Here is a 14,894-nt window from a genome sequence, read left to right on the forward strand (position 1 = left end):
ATAAGACTGATACTTCTGGGTTCTAGGAGCCATACATGTGTAGACAAGCCCTCAGAGAGAAGTGCCTAATGGCCCCCCAGGTATGTTAAAGGGCCCCGCATGACCCACGTGCGGCGTGGATTACATCATTCATGTATGACTCAGCTAAGTCCTTGCACACATGCGTGAGCCCTGTCACCTGCACATGCCATAGCCATGCCAACCCCCGTGCTCATGTGCTAAGCAGCTTTTAAAAGTTGGACGCACCTCCAACTTAAAGGTGGGGAATAGCCAGGTGGTGGTGGCGCATGCCTTTAATCCTAGCACTTGGGAGGCAGAGGCAGATCTCTGTGAGTTTGAGGCCAACCTAGTCTACAAGAGCTAGTTCCAGAACAGGCACCAAAGCTACAAAGAAACCTTGTCTAGGAAAAAAACAAAAAACAAAAAACAAAAAAAAGTGGGGAAAAAAATGCTGGGTGGTGGTAGAGCATGCCTTTAATCCTAGCAATTGGGAGGCAGAGGCAGGTGGATCTCTGTGAGTTCAAGGCCAACCTGGTCTACAAGAGCTAGTTTCAGGACAGACTCCAAAGTTACAGAGAAACCCTGTCTTGAAAAACCAAACCAAACTAAAACAAAACAAAAAAGCTGGAAGTGCTATCTTTCTCTCTCTTTCTCTCTCCCTGCACACTGACTTCCCCAGGCATATACACACCCCCTCTAATAAACTCCTAAGTGGATTTGTTGTGTGTTCCATGTTTCCTTCTCACTCGCATCAGGTAATTTCAATATGGCAGCCTAAGCTGGAGTCAAGAAGTTCTGTAAAACAAATACACAAAGCGAGGAGAGGCAGCTTGTGGTAGTTTGAATGTAACTGACCCCATAAACTCACAGGGAGTGATACTGTTATGAGTGTGGCCCTGTTGGAGGAAGTATGTCACTTTGGGGGTGATCCTTGAGGTCTCACATATGCTGAGGCCACACCAGTGTTTCAGACTGCTTCCTTTAAGATGTAGTAGGACACTCTGCCACTTCTCCAGCACAATGTCTGCCTGCCCAGCACCATGACCCACCGTGATGATACTGAACTTGTTAGACCCCAACTCCTCAGGAGGATGCTAACTCCTCAGGAGGGTCGCTCCAAGAAACCACTCACTAGTCCGGTTGATGCAAAAGCAAGAGGAAGTTTATTCTCGTTTGCGCAAACGGGCTCCTTAGCCAGGTGAGGGAGAGAAGCCCCGACTAGCTATTCCAGGCTACTTTTAAAAGCAAAAAACCACATATTCAGGGAGGAGGTACAGTGGGTTGTTTGTCAAACGCAGGGATTGGCTCATTTTAAAGGCATTTATTATGATTGGTTATGTCAAAGGCTGGAGGGGTGGTTGCTGGGTCAGGGGAAGGACAGGGAAGCACCCGCAGGCTGTTGGAAAACAAGGAAAACATTTTAGTCAACAGGCAGGGTGGGGTCACGACTAGTTCACAAAAACATGTTTTCTCTAGTTCGCAAAAACATGTTTTCTTCAAACTAAACCTCTGAAAATGTAAGCCACCCCAATTAAATGCTTTTCCTTTATAGGAGTTGCCATGATTATGGGTGTCTCTTCACAGCAATAGAATCCCAAACTACCACAGAACTTGTGGCTTAGTTACTGTGTGACAAGTTGACCCTGTCTTTAACGAGTGGGGGGAGGAAGGCAGGAGGGTTGAAACCTGGAGTCCTGTTGCCCATGCCGTGTGAAAGCCCCTCTTCTTGAGTGTGAGTTGACACTGCTGACTCCCAGCAGTGGGGCACAGGGGAAATGATGGAGCAGTTCTCCCGTCTCAGTCTCAGAAGAATCAGGAATTTAAAGTCATCCTCCGCTGCATTTTATTTTTGAGACCAGCCTGAACTACGTGAGGGTGAAACTCAACAAAACAAAATCAAACAAACAAAAAGCAGGCTGGAGAGAAGGCTCAGGGATTAAGAGTACTTGTTTTTGCAGAGGACCTGGTTTAGGTTGCCGACATTCAAATGGTGGCTCGCGAGCCTCCTTAACTCCAGCTCCAGCGGATCCTCCTTCTGACCTAAGCAGGCTCCAGGCATTCACGTAGTGCACATACATACACACAGGCAAACACTCATACGTAAAATTAAATCTAAAATAAACAAACCCAAGTAAATAATAGCAGAAATCAATTTTCTTTCCTTTCTTTAAAGTCTGATAGCTATTTTATACTTTTCAACTTTCAATGTACTGAGCATCACTTCCTGCCGAGGTCTAGGCAGTCCTTTCGGGTTTCGTTGCATACAATCCAGTCCTTGCCTACATAACCCGCCCTTGCATCGGCTGCTCGCTGGCGCTGACTGCAGCATCGACGCACAGGAGACACGAGCACGTACACGTGTGCGGTTCGCGCTTCCAAGTGCGCTTGCGCAAAAGCTGCGCGGGAAAACTTGCTGCAGAGCCCGAGCCTGGAGGCGGCTGTGGTGCAGATGACGGCTGCTGACCATCCAGCGTTTGGGAGAAATGAAGAAGCGGTGCTGCTCCTCGAGAGGACCCATCACCGGCACGATCCGCGCTGGCTGCTGCCCGTGTCCCCTCATGTCTGCCTGGCCTGCGCACTGGAGCTGCTGCCGGAGCCCGGCGTGTCGGTGCGACCTAAATCCTCCCCCGTGGATCTGGCGCTGCCATTTCCCTCACCCCTCTCAGCAAACCGATTTCTCTGAACTAGGCTTTCCTGAAAGGAAACCCAAACCCCACACGCTTCCCCTAGGCTCGCCCCTCTCTCTCGGCTGCAGCGGCCATTGCTGCCCCCACCTTTGGTCTCCCCTGCAGCCCGCTTCCTCACCCTCTCCGCTCAGGTCGACCTTCGCTCAGCGGGTCCTTACTGTCGCTTAGCCTGTTTCTATGAGCCTGTCCCTGGGTGCACTGAGTCTAGATGAGCTCCTGAACCCCGTACACCTCCAGACTCAGCGCCCAACACCCTCCTCTCCCCTCCCAACACCACCTGCTTCCTTGTTTGCTGTCCTTCTCCATCTTTAAGAAATTAGTTCTGACTCAGCTCTTCCACCCCACTTTCTTTTAGCCCTAGAAAAATGGGGGCGAGGCTTAAAAGAAAGATTTATTTATTTATTTGTTTGTTTGTTTATTATGTATACAACATTTCTTCCATGTCTGAAGAGGGCACCAGATCTCATTATAGATGACTGTGAGCCACCATGTGGTTGCTGGGAATTGAACTCAGGACCTCTGGAAAAGCAGTCAATGCTCTTAACCTCTGAGCCGTCTCTCCACCCCAGAGCGGCTTTTTTGAGCTTTGCAATGACAGGAATGACGACAGGCTGAGGTTCCTGCCAGGCAGAAGTGGGTGTACGGGAAGTCTTTTTTTTTTTTTAAATTAATTAATTAATTTTGAGACAGGGTTTCTCTATAGCTTTGGAGCCTGTCCTGGAACTCGTTCTGTAGACCACACTGGCTTCGAACTCACAGAGATCCATCTGCCTCTGCCTCCTGAGTGTTGAGATTAAAGGTGTGCGTCCGTCACCACTGCCCGGTTTGGGAAGTCATTTTTGATAGGCAGAAGTCCTTACACTTACCTTAGTAATGCTGCTTGTTTGGAGACAGGATCTCATAGATTCTCCAGGATGGGCTTGACCTCACAGATATGCCCAGATCCGGGATTAAAGGCTCACATTGCCGTGCCTAGTGTTTCCCCCCTTTTCTTGGCCTGCCCTTTTGTCTTGAGCATTTTGCAGCAACTGGCCAGGGAACTGCCCAGTGTGAGAGTTTATGTGTTTTCTCTGTCTACTGTGGAGGCTCATGAAGGGTTCCCTGAATTCTTCCCCGGGACTGTTGAAGAGGAACGAGCATGGGCCTTAGCAATGCCTGCTTAGAGACTTGGATTTGAGTCCCTGGGAAAGTCTCTGAGCCTGTCTTCCTCATCCACAAAATAGGAATAATATCGGTTTTTGCTTGCTTCACCAAATTGTTGGACTGAGATGTGTTGGTGGCACACACTTGTAATTACAGCACTTGGGTGACAGAGGCAGGAAGATCAATTCAAAGCTAGCCTCAGCTACACAGTGAGTTTGAGACCAGCCTGGGCTACATGAGACAAAAAAAGAATGTCTCTCCTCCAAATGTATTGGTGGAGAAGAGTGATTGGGAATAACGTGTTACGTAAATATAAGGTAGAAACATTAGTTTCTATATATTTCTGTATAAATATGTGTCAAATAATGGTGCATTTATCCATGCTCCCTCTAAGGAGTGTGGCTCTCCCCACAGTTTAAATGGCTGCTGTAGTATTTTGGGCTATCTGATTATATTTGGTTGCCAATGAATACTTCTCTTCATCCGCTCAAAGTTGGTGCGCAAGAAGCACGTGGTGTTCTGCTTCCAAGATGCTCTCGTGAGACACACCTCCTTGGTCACGCAGCTGGTAGCTCAGGACCAGAGAGTCTGCATCCGTTTGGTACGCGTGCTTTTTGGTGAGCATCAAAGGGAAAACTGTCATGAACTTGGCGTGTGGAGCGTGTTTTTCCCTCGGAGGATTTGGAAAGACGACTTAGATGTTTCGTATCATATGGCTGTTAAGTAGCAAGTTGTTTTGTTATAATCATAGCAAGATAGCCCCCTTCCTAAGCTACACGAGTAACTGTCCTTATTAGATCTAAGAGGCTAGTGAATTATGGGAAGTAAGCGAGTCCTGTACAGTTGAGGTTCTGGTCAGGGTTGGAGGCCTGGAATGGAGTCCGCTGACCTTGGTTATGATATTCATCAAATTGTTTTTTTTATGTGCCTTGGTTTCTTTACCTGTAAAGTGAGGTGGGTCCTTCTTTTATATGAGTCCAATGTCCCATGGAATGAGTCCTTGTAGGGAGAATGTTAACATGCATTGAGTGCTCTGTGTTGGGGTTTTCGGGGCTTTCAACGGCCTGCTTAGACCTTTGTGGGAGATAGGATGATCTTTGAAGAAAGTAACAGCCACAATTCGTCTTTTCACCCTTAGATGTGTCAGACTCCAGGGCACACAGTCTGTTTCTGTGCACATGGACTATCTTAGACTGGTCATTGAGAAGTCTAGGTGTTACTGAGGGTAGAATTTAGCAAGGGCATTACTTAAAACTGCCGGTTTGAGAATGATGCCTGTCTTTGAGGAACCGTATCTTCAGATGGCTCTGTTAACCACACATCTCTTGCCTCACTCTGCTCCAAGGACTGTTGAACAGCGTGGAAGATGGGAGTGTAGCAGACCTCTGTACTGAAGGTAAGGTGTGCCTACCGAAACTGTGGTACCTGCCATTCACACTGAACCGCAGCCCTGGTGGCTGAGGCTGTAGTGAAACTGCCCACTTTGGAACACAGAAGGGAACCCAGAAGTTTATAAGGAACTCCAGGTTTCTTCTGAGCACAAGCTCTTTGCTAAGTCCTGCATTAGGTATTAGGGACATTAGGGGTAAGATGTGGCCCCTGCCTTCTAAGAGTCTACAGTCCAGAGTGCAATGGTAAAAATAAAAATGCTGCAGTGGCAGAAATGTTGCAGGTCCTCTGGTGGCTGCAGTGGGCTGCGGGTCCTGAGACCATGCCGCAGGTCCCTGGTAGCAGGCAGCAGGTCCTGAGACCATGGCAGGTCACAAAGGCAGCTGGGTCCCAGGCAGGTGAGTGAGAGACCAAGACCTATAGGCATGCCATGCCGAGAAAGTGGGTATTTATTTAGTAGGCTATGAAGGGAAGGGAAAATGGGGGAAAAGGGAGAAGGGAGAAAGACAGAAGCTGCCTCTTTGGGAGAGAGATGGAAATGGAAAGACTTGGGCTTTAGGCAGGAAGGAAGATCTGCCTGCTGTGGCAGTGGACAGGGGAAGGAGTGAGCAAGGCCTGTCTCTTTTTATTTATTTTATTTATTTTTTTTATGTGCATTAGTGTGAAGGTGTCAGATCTTGTGGAACTGCATTTTCAGACAGTTGTAAGCTGCCATGTGGATGCTGGGAATTGAACCCGGGTCCTCTGGAAGAGTAGTCAATGCTCTTAACCACTGAGCCATCTCTCCAGCCCCCAAGGCCTGTCTCTTAAAGGGACAGGACAGACCTTTACATGGAAAAGAGACTGACTGGTAAATAAGTGGCCTTGATGAATGCTGTTACAAAAGCATGCATGGTGGCTATGCACTGGGCATAGTGGCGCATGCCTTTAATACTAGAATTCTGGTGGCAGAGACAGGAGGATTTCCATGGGCTTGAGGCCAGCCTGGTTTGCATATCGAGTTCCAGGACAGCCAGGAATACCTGGGGAGACCGCACCCCACCCCACCCCCCAGATAAAAGAAGAAAAGAAAGGAAGGAAGACATGGCCAACACTAATTTTTTGAGCCGCGCGTGGTGGTTCATGCCTGTAATCCCAGCACTTGGTAGGTAGAGGCAGAGGTATCAGTGTAATGGATTAAATAAAATATGCTGTGGATTGCTGGTGGCTGCAGAAGCAGAAATGCTGCAGGTCCTCGGGCAACGGCAGTGGGCCATGTGGCAGCAGGCAGCGAACAGCAGGTCCTGAGAGCAGCAGTCCCAGGCAGGGATGGTGCAGTTCTCTGAGTGGCTGCAGCAGGCCACGAGGAGAGACAGACAGATGGGCATGCCATGGGACTATGATGCTGCAGGTCTCTGAAGGTGGCTGGTCCCAGGCATTGAGCCATGCGGCAACAAGCCACATGGCGGCGGGTGAGAGGCAGATGGATAGGCATGCCATGCAGAGTGAGGTTGGATGTTTATTTAGTTGGTTATGAAAGTATGGAAGGGAAGAGGGAGGAGAAGAGCAGGCGGGGAGACAGAAGCTGCTTCTTTGAGGGGGAGATGGGAAAGGAAGGAACTCAGGCTGGAAGCTGAAGACCAGCCTGCCTCAGCGGAGAGGGGGTTTTGGGGAGTAGTCGTGGCTTGTCTCTTAAAGAGACAGGACAGGACAGACCATTACAATCAGTAATTCAAGGACATCTTTGGCTCCCTACCATCCTGGGCTACCTAAGGACCTGTTTCAAGCAAACAATAGGGCTGAAGAGATGGCTCAGTGGTTTAGAGCACTTGTTATCCTTACAGAGGGCCTGGGTTCAATTCCTGGCACCCACATAATAGCTCACAACCATCCGTAATTCACTTCCAGGGAATCAATGCCCGCTTTTAACCTCTGTAGGCACTAGGCATGTGCCTTAGTTTGGGTTTCTATTGCTGTGAAGAGACACCATGACCCCAGAAACTCCTATGAAGGAAAACATTTAATTGGGGTGGCTCACTTACAGTTCATATTGAGGTTTATTTTGGGGTTAAGCTCACTAAACCTCTCAGGGTCCAGACAGATTGATTTGCCATAGCAGGCGAAACCTGGCTAATTGGGTCTGAGGGTAAACAAAATAGATTAACTCACATCACTCTTTATCACGTCCCGTCTTTCTATGGCCTCTCAAATGCCCATCTCAATCTTTGCTGTGCCTGTTGTTCTTGCTGTGATTGCTACTGTTCCCCTCCCATGAGGTTTCCAGTCTATATAACCCACACGGACATTAATGATGGTCTCCACATGCATTTCAGAATCATAAAAAAAACCAGGTAGGACCTGACAAAGCAGCACGCTTGGGAAAGGGACACCACCCAGGAAGGGCCAGCGTGCCTGGAGAAGGTGACACCACCCAGGAAGGGCCAGCATCCAAGGGGAAATACCTGACATTTCAAACCATTTCATAGGAACCCTGGACTCACCCACTCCCCTCATCCCAATCTCTGTTGTGATAACCAACTTTGGGGATGCCCAGACCTGTTTGTCAGTGAGGGTGGGCATGTTGTCTTCCTATCTTTTAGAAATTCCCACGAGTGTGGTCTGTTAGCAAAGGTAATTGTGTGTGTGTGTGGGGGGGGTTGGCTTTATGTAGATTTGACCATTAGAACAAAGTGTAAATGTTATCGCTCTAAGGCCCCATGGAAGGTCATTCTGTTGCCTGTACAGGAGGAAGGGACCCTGCTGAGGTATTTTGGGAATGAATCCCATTATGGAAGGAAGAAATGCCATGATTTCATAAGGTTTCTACAGAATTGACAGTGACTGTCCGAAAGACAAGTGTTCTGGAAGCTCTGCAATAGGGCTGGGTTCTCCCGTGGATCTGTTGGTCAGTCATTGTATAATACCTGTGACTCCAACAAGTTCAGAGGTTCAGTACATTATCGTCATCATGGGAAGCATGGTGGTTTGCAGGCAGACATGGTGCTGTCTGTTCTTATGCCAGAACCAGGCTGTTTTCAGTACTGTAGCTCTGTAGTAGAGTTTGAAGTCAGGGATTGTGATGCCTTCAGAAGTTCTTTTATTGTATAGGGTTGTTTTGGCTATCCTGGGTTTTTGCTTTTCCAAATGAAGTTGAGTACTGTTCTTTCGAGGTCTTTGAAGAATTTTGCTGGGATTTTGATGGGCATTGCATTGAATCTGTCTATCGTGTTTTTGAAACAAAAGAGTCTCTCTACATAGCTTTGGCTGTCCTGAAACTCTCTATATAGACTAGGCTGACCTCAACTCATAGAGATCCCCCTTCCTCTGCCTCCTGAGTTCTGGGATTAAAGACATGTGCCACCATACACAGCAAACCCCTTATTTTTAATTTTAGTACATTTTTTAAAGGTATGCACGCACATGTGTGCCATGTATGCTTATGGAAGTCAAAGGACAGATTGTAGGAGTCCTCTTTACTGTGTGAGACCAGTGGCTTCTACTCAGATTATCAGGTTTGGGGCAGGTGCCTTTACGTGCTGAGCCATCTCATCAGTCCTCACATAGATTTCTTGAAGACTGTTTGTGGAATACCAGTGTTTACCTGTAATGGGGGAGAGAGAAAGAGAGAGAGAGAGAGAGAGAGAGAGAGAGAGAGAGAGAGAGAGAGAGAGAGAGCGCATATTTATTAGTCAGGGTTCTCTCAAGGAGCAAAACTTATAGAAAAAATATAGGGTTCATTAGAATGACTTACACTCTATGGTCCAACTAGTCTAACAATGGCTGTCTACCAATAGAAGGTCCAAGAATCCAGAGATATTCAGTCTATGAGGCTGGATGTCTCAACTGGTCTACAGTAATGCTGGAAGTAAGCTATCTTGCCAGTGAAGAAATGGAATTGCCAGCAAGAGTCAGAGCAAGCAGGCAAAGGGAGCAAGCTTCCCCTTTTATGCCCTTTATATAGGTTGCTAGCACAAGGTATGGCCCAGATTAAAGGCGGGTCTTCCCACCTAAAAGAATCTGGATTAAAGGTGCATTTGCTCACCTCAAAGATTCAGATTTAAAAGTAGATCATCTCACTTCAAATGATTTAACTAAGAAAAAAAAATCCCTTACAGATGTACCCAGGCATCTGGCTTTTAATTTAGATGTAGTCAAATTGACAAACAAGAATAGTCATTACAAGTCCACCCCTTGACAACTTGATATGCAGTCACATCTCCTTATGTCATGCTTAATTTTCAAATGAAAATAATGAGATCATAATTATGCCTAATATGATATAACTGTCCCATGTAAAATTGCAAGTGCATTATATATTTAACGAGGTCATATTTAAGCTTAAAATGTTATAACTATAAACCGACTACATGATGGCTTCGTGATATTGTTAAGGGGAAGGTTTTTATTGCAGATATGAGAGAATAGCTAAAGGCTTCTGGAAGAGTCTGGAGCAGAGAGAAAGAGAGAGGGAGAGAGAGAGAGAGAGGGAGGGAGAGGGGGGGAGGAGAGGAAACAATGGCAGGGTCACAAGGAGAATGAGCAGCTGGGGGAGGGAAGCCTGTGAGCTGGAGGGAGTGGAGGGTAAGGGAGGAGGTGAGAAGGGTTATACACTAGCATGGACTTTGAAATGTGTGATACTGAAGGAGCCTGGAGCCCAGCACGTGCTTTGACATGCTGATAGGCGCCACAGGTAGCCATAAGTCCCTTCCTCCAAAGGTAAGGGAATGACTCCTTTTGGTAGAGGGGAACCAGTTTCATAAGTTCCCGAGGAATGCTGGCTTTTTAATCTAACCACCAGAAATCCTATAGTCCAGACTGAGCTCATTTCTGGCTATTTGGGCCACCTTTGGAATTTGGGAAACTGGAGTTTCCTGTGGACCTAGTAACTATTCCTCGTATAACCTCAAGCACATTATAAGTTTAATATAGGTGTCTATGTCCCTCAAGGGACATTTTTTTAGTATCTCAGTTTAAATATGAAAACCACTGATAATCTCCTAATTTATGTTACATTATAGGATAGAGAAGTTGAGGAAAGAAAACACAAATATGTGTACAAGCATATTCTGTACAAAACATGTTAGAAACACTCGTGTCGGTTATGATCCTCATCTCTGCAGCTTGACACGTGGCCTTCGCTGGTGGCACCACCTTCCTCTATTTCCCATTCACTATTTTCTCTGAGTTACTACCACCTTCAGCAAACACTTCAGCAGGTCTTGGCTCTTTTCCTGGAGGAGTGAATGACCTATAGCTTCACTCCTGCAGGATCTGTGCCTTTCGTCATCCTGCCGGCATTAGGATGTTGTAGTTTCCCATTGAATTTAATCACAGGATATGGTAGCACCAAGAGGCGCCCTAAAACAGTGGTTGTCAACCTGTGGATCTTGACCCCCTTGGGGGTTGAACGACCCTTTCACAGGGGTCACCTAAGACTATCAGACAACACAGATATTTGCATTATGGTGAGCAATAGGAGCAAAGTCAGTTATGAAGTAGCAACAAAGATAATTTTACGGTTGGGATTCACCACAGCATGAGAACTGTAGTAAAGGGTCTAGGCATTAGGAAAATTGAGAACCACTGCCCTAAGATCTCTTGCACACAAGATATCTTTCTTACCTCCATCATGGAGAAGCACTTCTGTTTCCCCTGGGTAATCTGGATCAACCAGCCCTCCTAACACTGTTATTCCTTTCCCAGCCTGTTGATTTAACAGCATCAACAGTCCAAAGTGGCCAGGGAGGAGTCTGAGCTCCTAGATCAATGGAATGTTTGTTGTGGCTCCTGTTAGGAGCGCTCCCTGCTCTGGAACCTCAACTTCTAGGCCAGCAGAATTTAAGGTCACTAGAACAGAAGACAAAAACTTTCCTAGTGGAGGAGCTGGAGAGATGGCTCAGTGGTTAAGAGCATTGATTTCCCTTCCAGAGGACCCGGGTTCAGTTCCCAACACCCACATGACAGCTCACACCTGTCTGTAACTCAGTTCCAGGGGACCTAACATCTTCACACCAATGCACAGAAGATTAAATAAATTGTTTTTAAAAAACCTTTCCTAGTGGGTCACTAGGCGTCCTAGTGAGTGGAACTATTCCCTTTCCCACCCCTTGATTGCCAGATCCATGGATCCTGGCAAGGGGAGAAGCTGCACCTTATATTGGATTCTGATTCAAAGACTATGCTGCCTTCTGGAGACCCCTGCCCCAGCCTTCCATGCTGCGGCCACCTGATTGGCTGTGTAACTGTGTCTTCAAAGGCCATTCCATCTTTCTGTCAGGGCAGCTGTTTGAGGACCGTGGGAATGTGGTAACACTAGTGGATTTCATGATCATGGGCCAACAGTCACATTTTTTGCTCATTTGGAGAGATTTGTTCACATACTTCTTCCCCAGATGTCTTTCTCATAAGTTTTCCAGTCATGCTCCTTCCAAGTCCCTGACCATCCAGCCAAACCATTGGCTACAGCCCACAAATCAGCGAACAACCGCATGTCAGAGTATTTCTCCTTCCAAGCAAACTGTATGACCATGTGTACTGCCGGAAGTTCAGCCCACTGTGAAGATTTCCCTTCATCTCTATCGTTCAGGGTTGTCTAGAAAGAGGTTGTAACACTGCGACTGTCCACTTCTGTCTGGGTGGTGCCCGCATAATGTACAGAACCATCAGTAAACCAGGCCCTAGGCTTCTCTTCCTCAGTCAGCCAATCAAAGACCTACTCCATATGTCTATAGCTTGAATTTTCACTGTAATTCAGCCAACTTTATAATGAGGGCATCAGTTTTTCATAACAAGCTGTGACTTCTGGAGAGAAGATTGTCTTCCAGGACACACTTAGAAACCTTTATACTGTTTATGTGTGTCTGGAGCTGGCCAGTTTTGTTATTGAGTTCATTGCTGTCCTTCACCATATTCTGAGATGGTTAATTGTAACATGAGGGGTCGGCTTGTTGGGGTATCTGTCCCACCTGGTATCCCACAACCGGCATACCCCAAGGAAAATCAATCACACAGAGAACTCTATAAGTTATAAAGCTGATTGGCCCATTAGGTCAGGCTAATTATTAGCTCTTATAACTTATGTTACCCCATTATCCTTATCTACATTAGCCACATGGCTCCGTACCTTTCTCAGATGGATGGTGGTGGTATGAACCTTTAATCCCAGCACTCAGCAGAGACAGGTGGATCTCTGTGAGTTTAAGGCCAGCCTTGTTTACCTCGTGAGTTCCAGGACAGCCAGAGATACACAGAGAAACCATGTCTTAAAAAACAACAACAAAAATTCATCCTTTTACTTCTCTAGATCCACCTCTGGTACCAAAATCTGTTAGCGTTCTCTAAAGGAATAGAATTTACTGAATAAATTTGTCTATCTATATCTATCTATCTGTCTATCCATCCATTCATCTATCCATCTACCTATAGAGAAAGGATTTATTAAAGTGGCTTACAGGCTGTGGTCCAACCAGTTCAACAATGGCTGCCTACAAACAGATGGTCCAAGAATCTAACAGTGTTTAGTCCGTGAGGCTGGATGTCTCCTCGGGGATCCAGAACCCCAAAGAATTGAGCTTCTAATGGCAGTAAAGGAACGGACTTGTCAGCGAGAGCACGCAGGCAAAGAAAGAGCTTCCTCCTTCCATGGCCTATAATATAGGCTGCCAGAAGAAGACGTGGCTCAGATTTAAGGCTTATCTCTCCCCTCAAAAGATCTGAATTCCAGATTACAAGTGGGTCTTCCCACTTCAAATGATTTAACTAAGAAAAAAAATCCCTCACAGCTGTGCCCAGTCACTTGGGTTTTAGTTAATTCCAGATATAGTCAAGTTGACAACCAAGAATAGTCATCACAGATGGCAAGGGTACTGGAGTGGAACGGTTCTCGCCGAGAGTGAGAAGTGTACCAGTTAGGTCAGAAACCATTCCAGTTGTTTAACAGAAAAACAAAACCAACAAAAAAAATTTAAAGAATTTTTTTTGAGACAAGATTTCTCTGTGTAACAGCCATAGCTGTCTTGTAACTAGTTCTGTAGACCAGGCTGATCTTGAACTCACAGAGATCCGCCTGCCTCTGCCTCCTGAGTGCTGAGATCAAAGGCGTGCGCCACCACCCCCCAGCAAGAATTTTTAAGTAGCTAACTGAAGACACAAAAAGTTTTCTTAGAGGCATTTACTGTAGAGAGCAGCTTCCACTCCTGGGACTGCATCTCTGAAGGAGAGGTTAGAGTTGTTAAAACTTAGAAGTTTGGAGGGCGAGCCGGGCGGTGGTGGCACAGGCCTTTACTCCCAGCACTCTGGGGGCAGAGGCAGGTGGGTCTCTGTGAGTTCAAGACCAGCCAGGTATAGACAGTGAGTTCCAGGATAGTCAGAGCTATACAGAGAAACCCTGTCTTGAAAAAAACAAACAAACAGAAAAAGGAGTTTGGAGCACGACTCCTGTGTATGAAACAGAATACTACTTGAGACTGTGTAGCCGTGGAATACCTGGTACCCAGGTCTGTGGCAGGGTGTCGACCGGAAGTGTCTATCAGTGGGTGTCTTCTAGGGAAGAGGGGTGCAAAGAAGCTGATTCTGGAAAAACTGCAGGCTTAATTCCGCTCCTGTGGTGGAAAGGCATTGTTCCTGTTAAGATTTCCTTAAGGAAGTCTTAGTCAGGCGGTGGTGGCACACACCTTCAATCCCAGCACTCGGGAGGCAGAGGCAGGTGGATCTCTGTGAGTTCGAGGCCAGCCTGGTCTACAAGAGCTAGTTCGGGACAGGCTCCAAAGCCACAGAGAAACCTTGTCTCGAATAAATAAATAAATAAATAAATAAATAAACGAAGCAAAGGGAACAGCTCACTCTTTCCACTGCCCGTTATTGGCAGACATTAATTCAGCCTCACCCTCCCCAAATAACATCCAAAGGGTGGGTTTGGAGCTAAAAGATCATACATTGTGGGTTGGATTGTGTCACTCCTCCAACCCCCAAATTCATATGTTGAAGCCCTAACTTCCAGGACCTCATGTCTGTTTGGAGATGGGGTCTTCAAAGAGACAAGATAAAATGAGGCCAGGGAGTGCGGTCCTAATTCAGTCTGACCAGTGTCTTTATAAGGCGAACGTTGAACACACAGAGAGACACTTAGTATGTACTTGTACAAAGAAGAGGCTTTGGGAGGACACAGAAGGCAGGCAGGCAGCTGCAAGCCTGGGAAAAGGTGCGTTTCTGGCCTCCAAAAACCGTAAGAAAATAAATTTTGGTTGTTTGACGTACCTCATCTGTGATATTTTTATTATGGAATTCCCAAAGAGCTAATACAGGATATAAAAATTCTCCAAAAGTAAGAGGAGTGTTTCCCATTCACTCATTGGTTCCTGACCCATGTATTCCATGGCGCAGAGGGCGCTTTATGTCCCACGTAAGGAAGGTGCCCACCTTTTTATTTAGAGTGGTGACCTCTCAATGGTGCCGTAACTGAGTCTTTTTGTTTGCTTTCCTTTTTGAGACAGGGTTTCTTTGTGTAGCTTTGGGGCCTGTTCTGGGACTCTCTCTGTAGACCAGGCTGACCTCGAACTCACAGAGATCCAGCTGCCTCTGCCACCTGAGTACTGGGATCAAAGGTGTGTGCCACCACCCGGTGCCATAACTGAGTTTTTTAGGCTGTTCCATGTTGTTAGTTCCAGGCCCACATTGATTCCAGGTGGTGAAATATAG

The 14,894-nt window shown here is 46.6% G+C and overlaps 1 protein-coding gene across 1 annotated transcript in view; it reads left to right on the forward strand.

The window, feature by feature from the left end:
• Positions 1-68: 68 nt before the first annotated feature.
• Positions 69-14,894, forward strand: part of Mei1 (meiotic double-stranded break formation protein 1) — a 73,864-nt gene continuing 59,038 nt past the window's right edge. Inside the window, exons 1-5 of the mRNA XM_087898692.1 lie at positions 69-80; positions 2,327-2,608; positions 2,756-2,818; positions 4,324-4,447; positions 5,176-5,226. Of these exons, the coding sequence (XP_087754818.1) occupies positions 69-80; positions 2,327-2,608; positions 2,756-2,818; positions 4,324-4,447; positions 5,176-5,226 (532 nt within the window). The remainder of the gene's footprint in view (positions 81-2,326; positions 2,609-2,755; positions 2,819-4,323; positions 4,448-5,175; positions 5,227-14,894) is intronic.

Source organism: Myodes glareolus, chromosome 19 (assembly GCF_982192425.1).
Source record: "Myodes glareolus chromosome 19, mMyoGla1.1, whole genome shotgun sequence".
Classification (NCBI taxonomy): Eukaryota; Metazoa; Chordata; class Mammalia; order Rodentia; family Cricetidae; genus Myodes; species Myodes glareolus.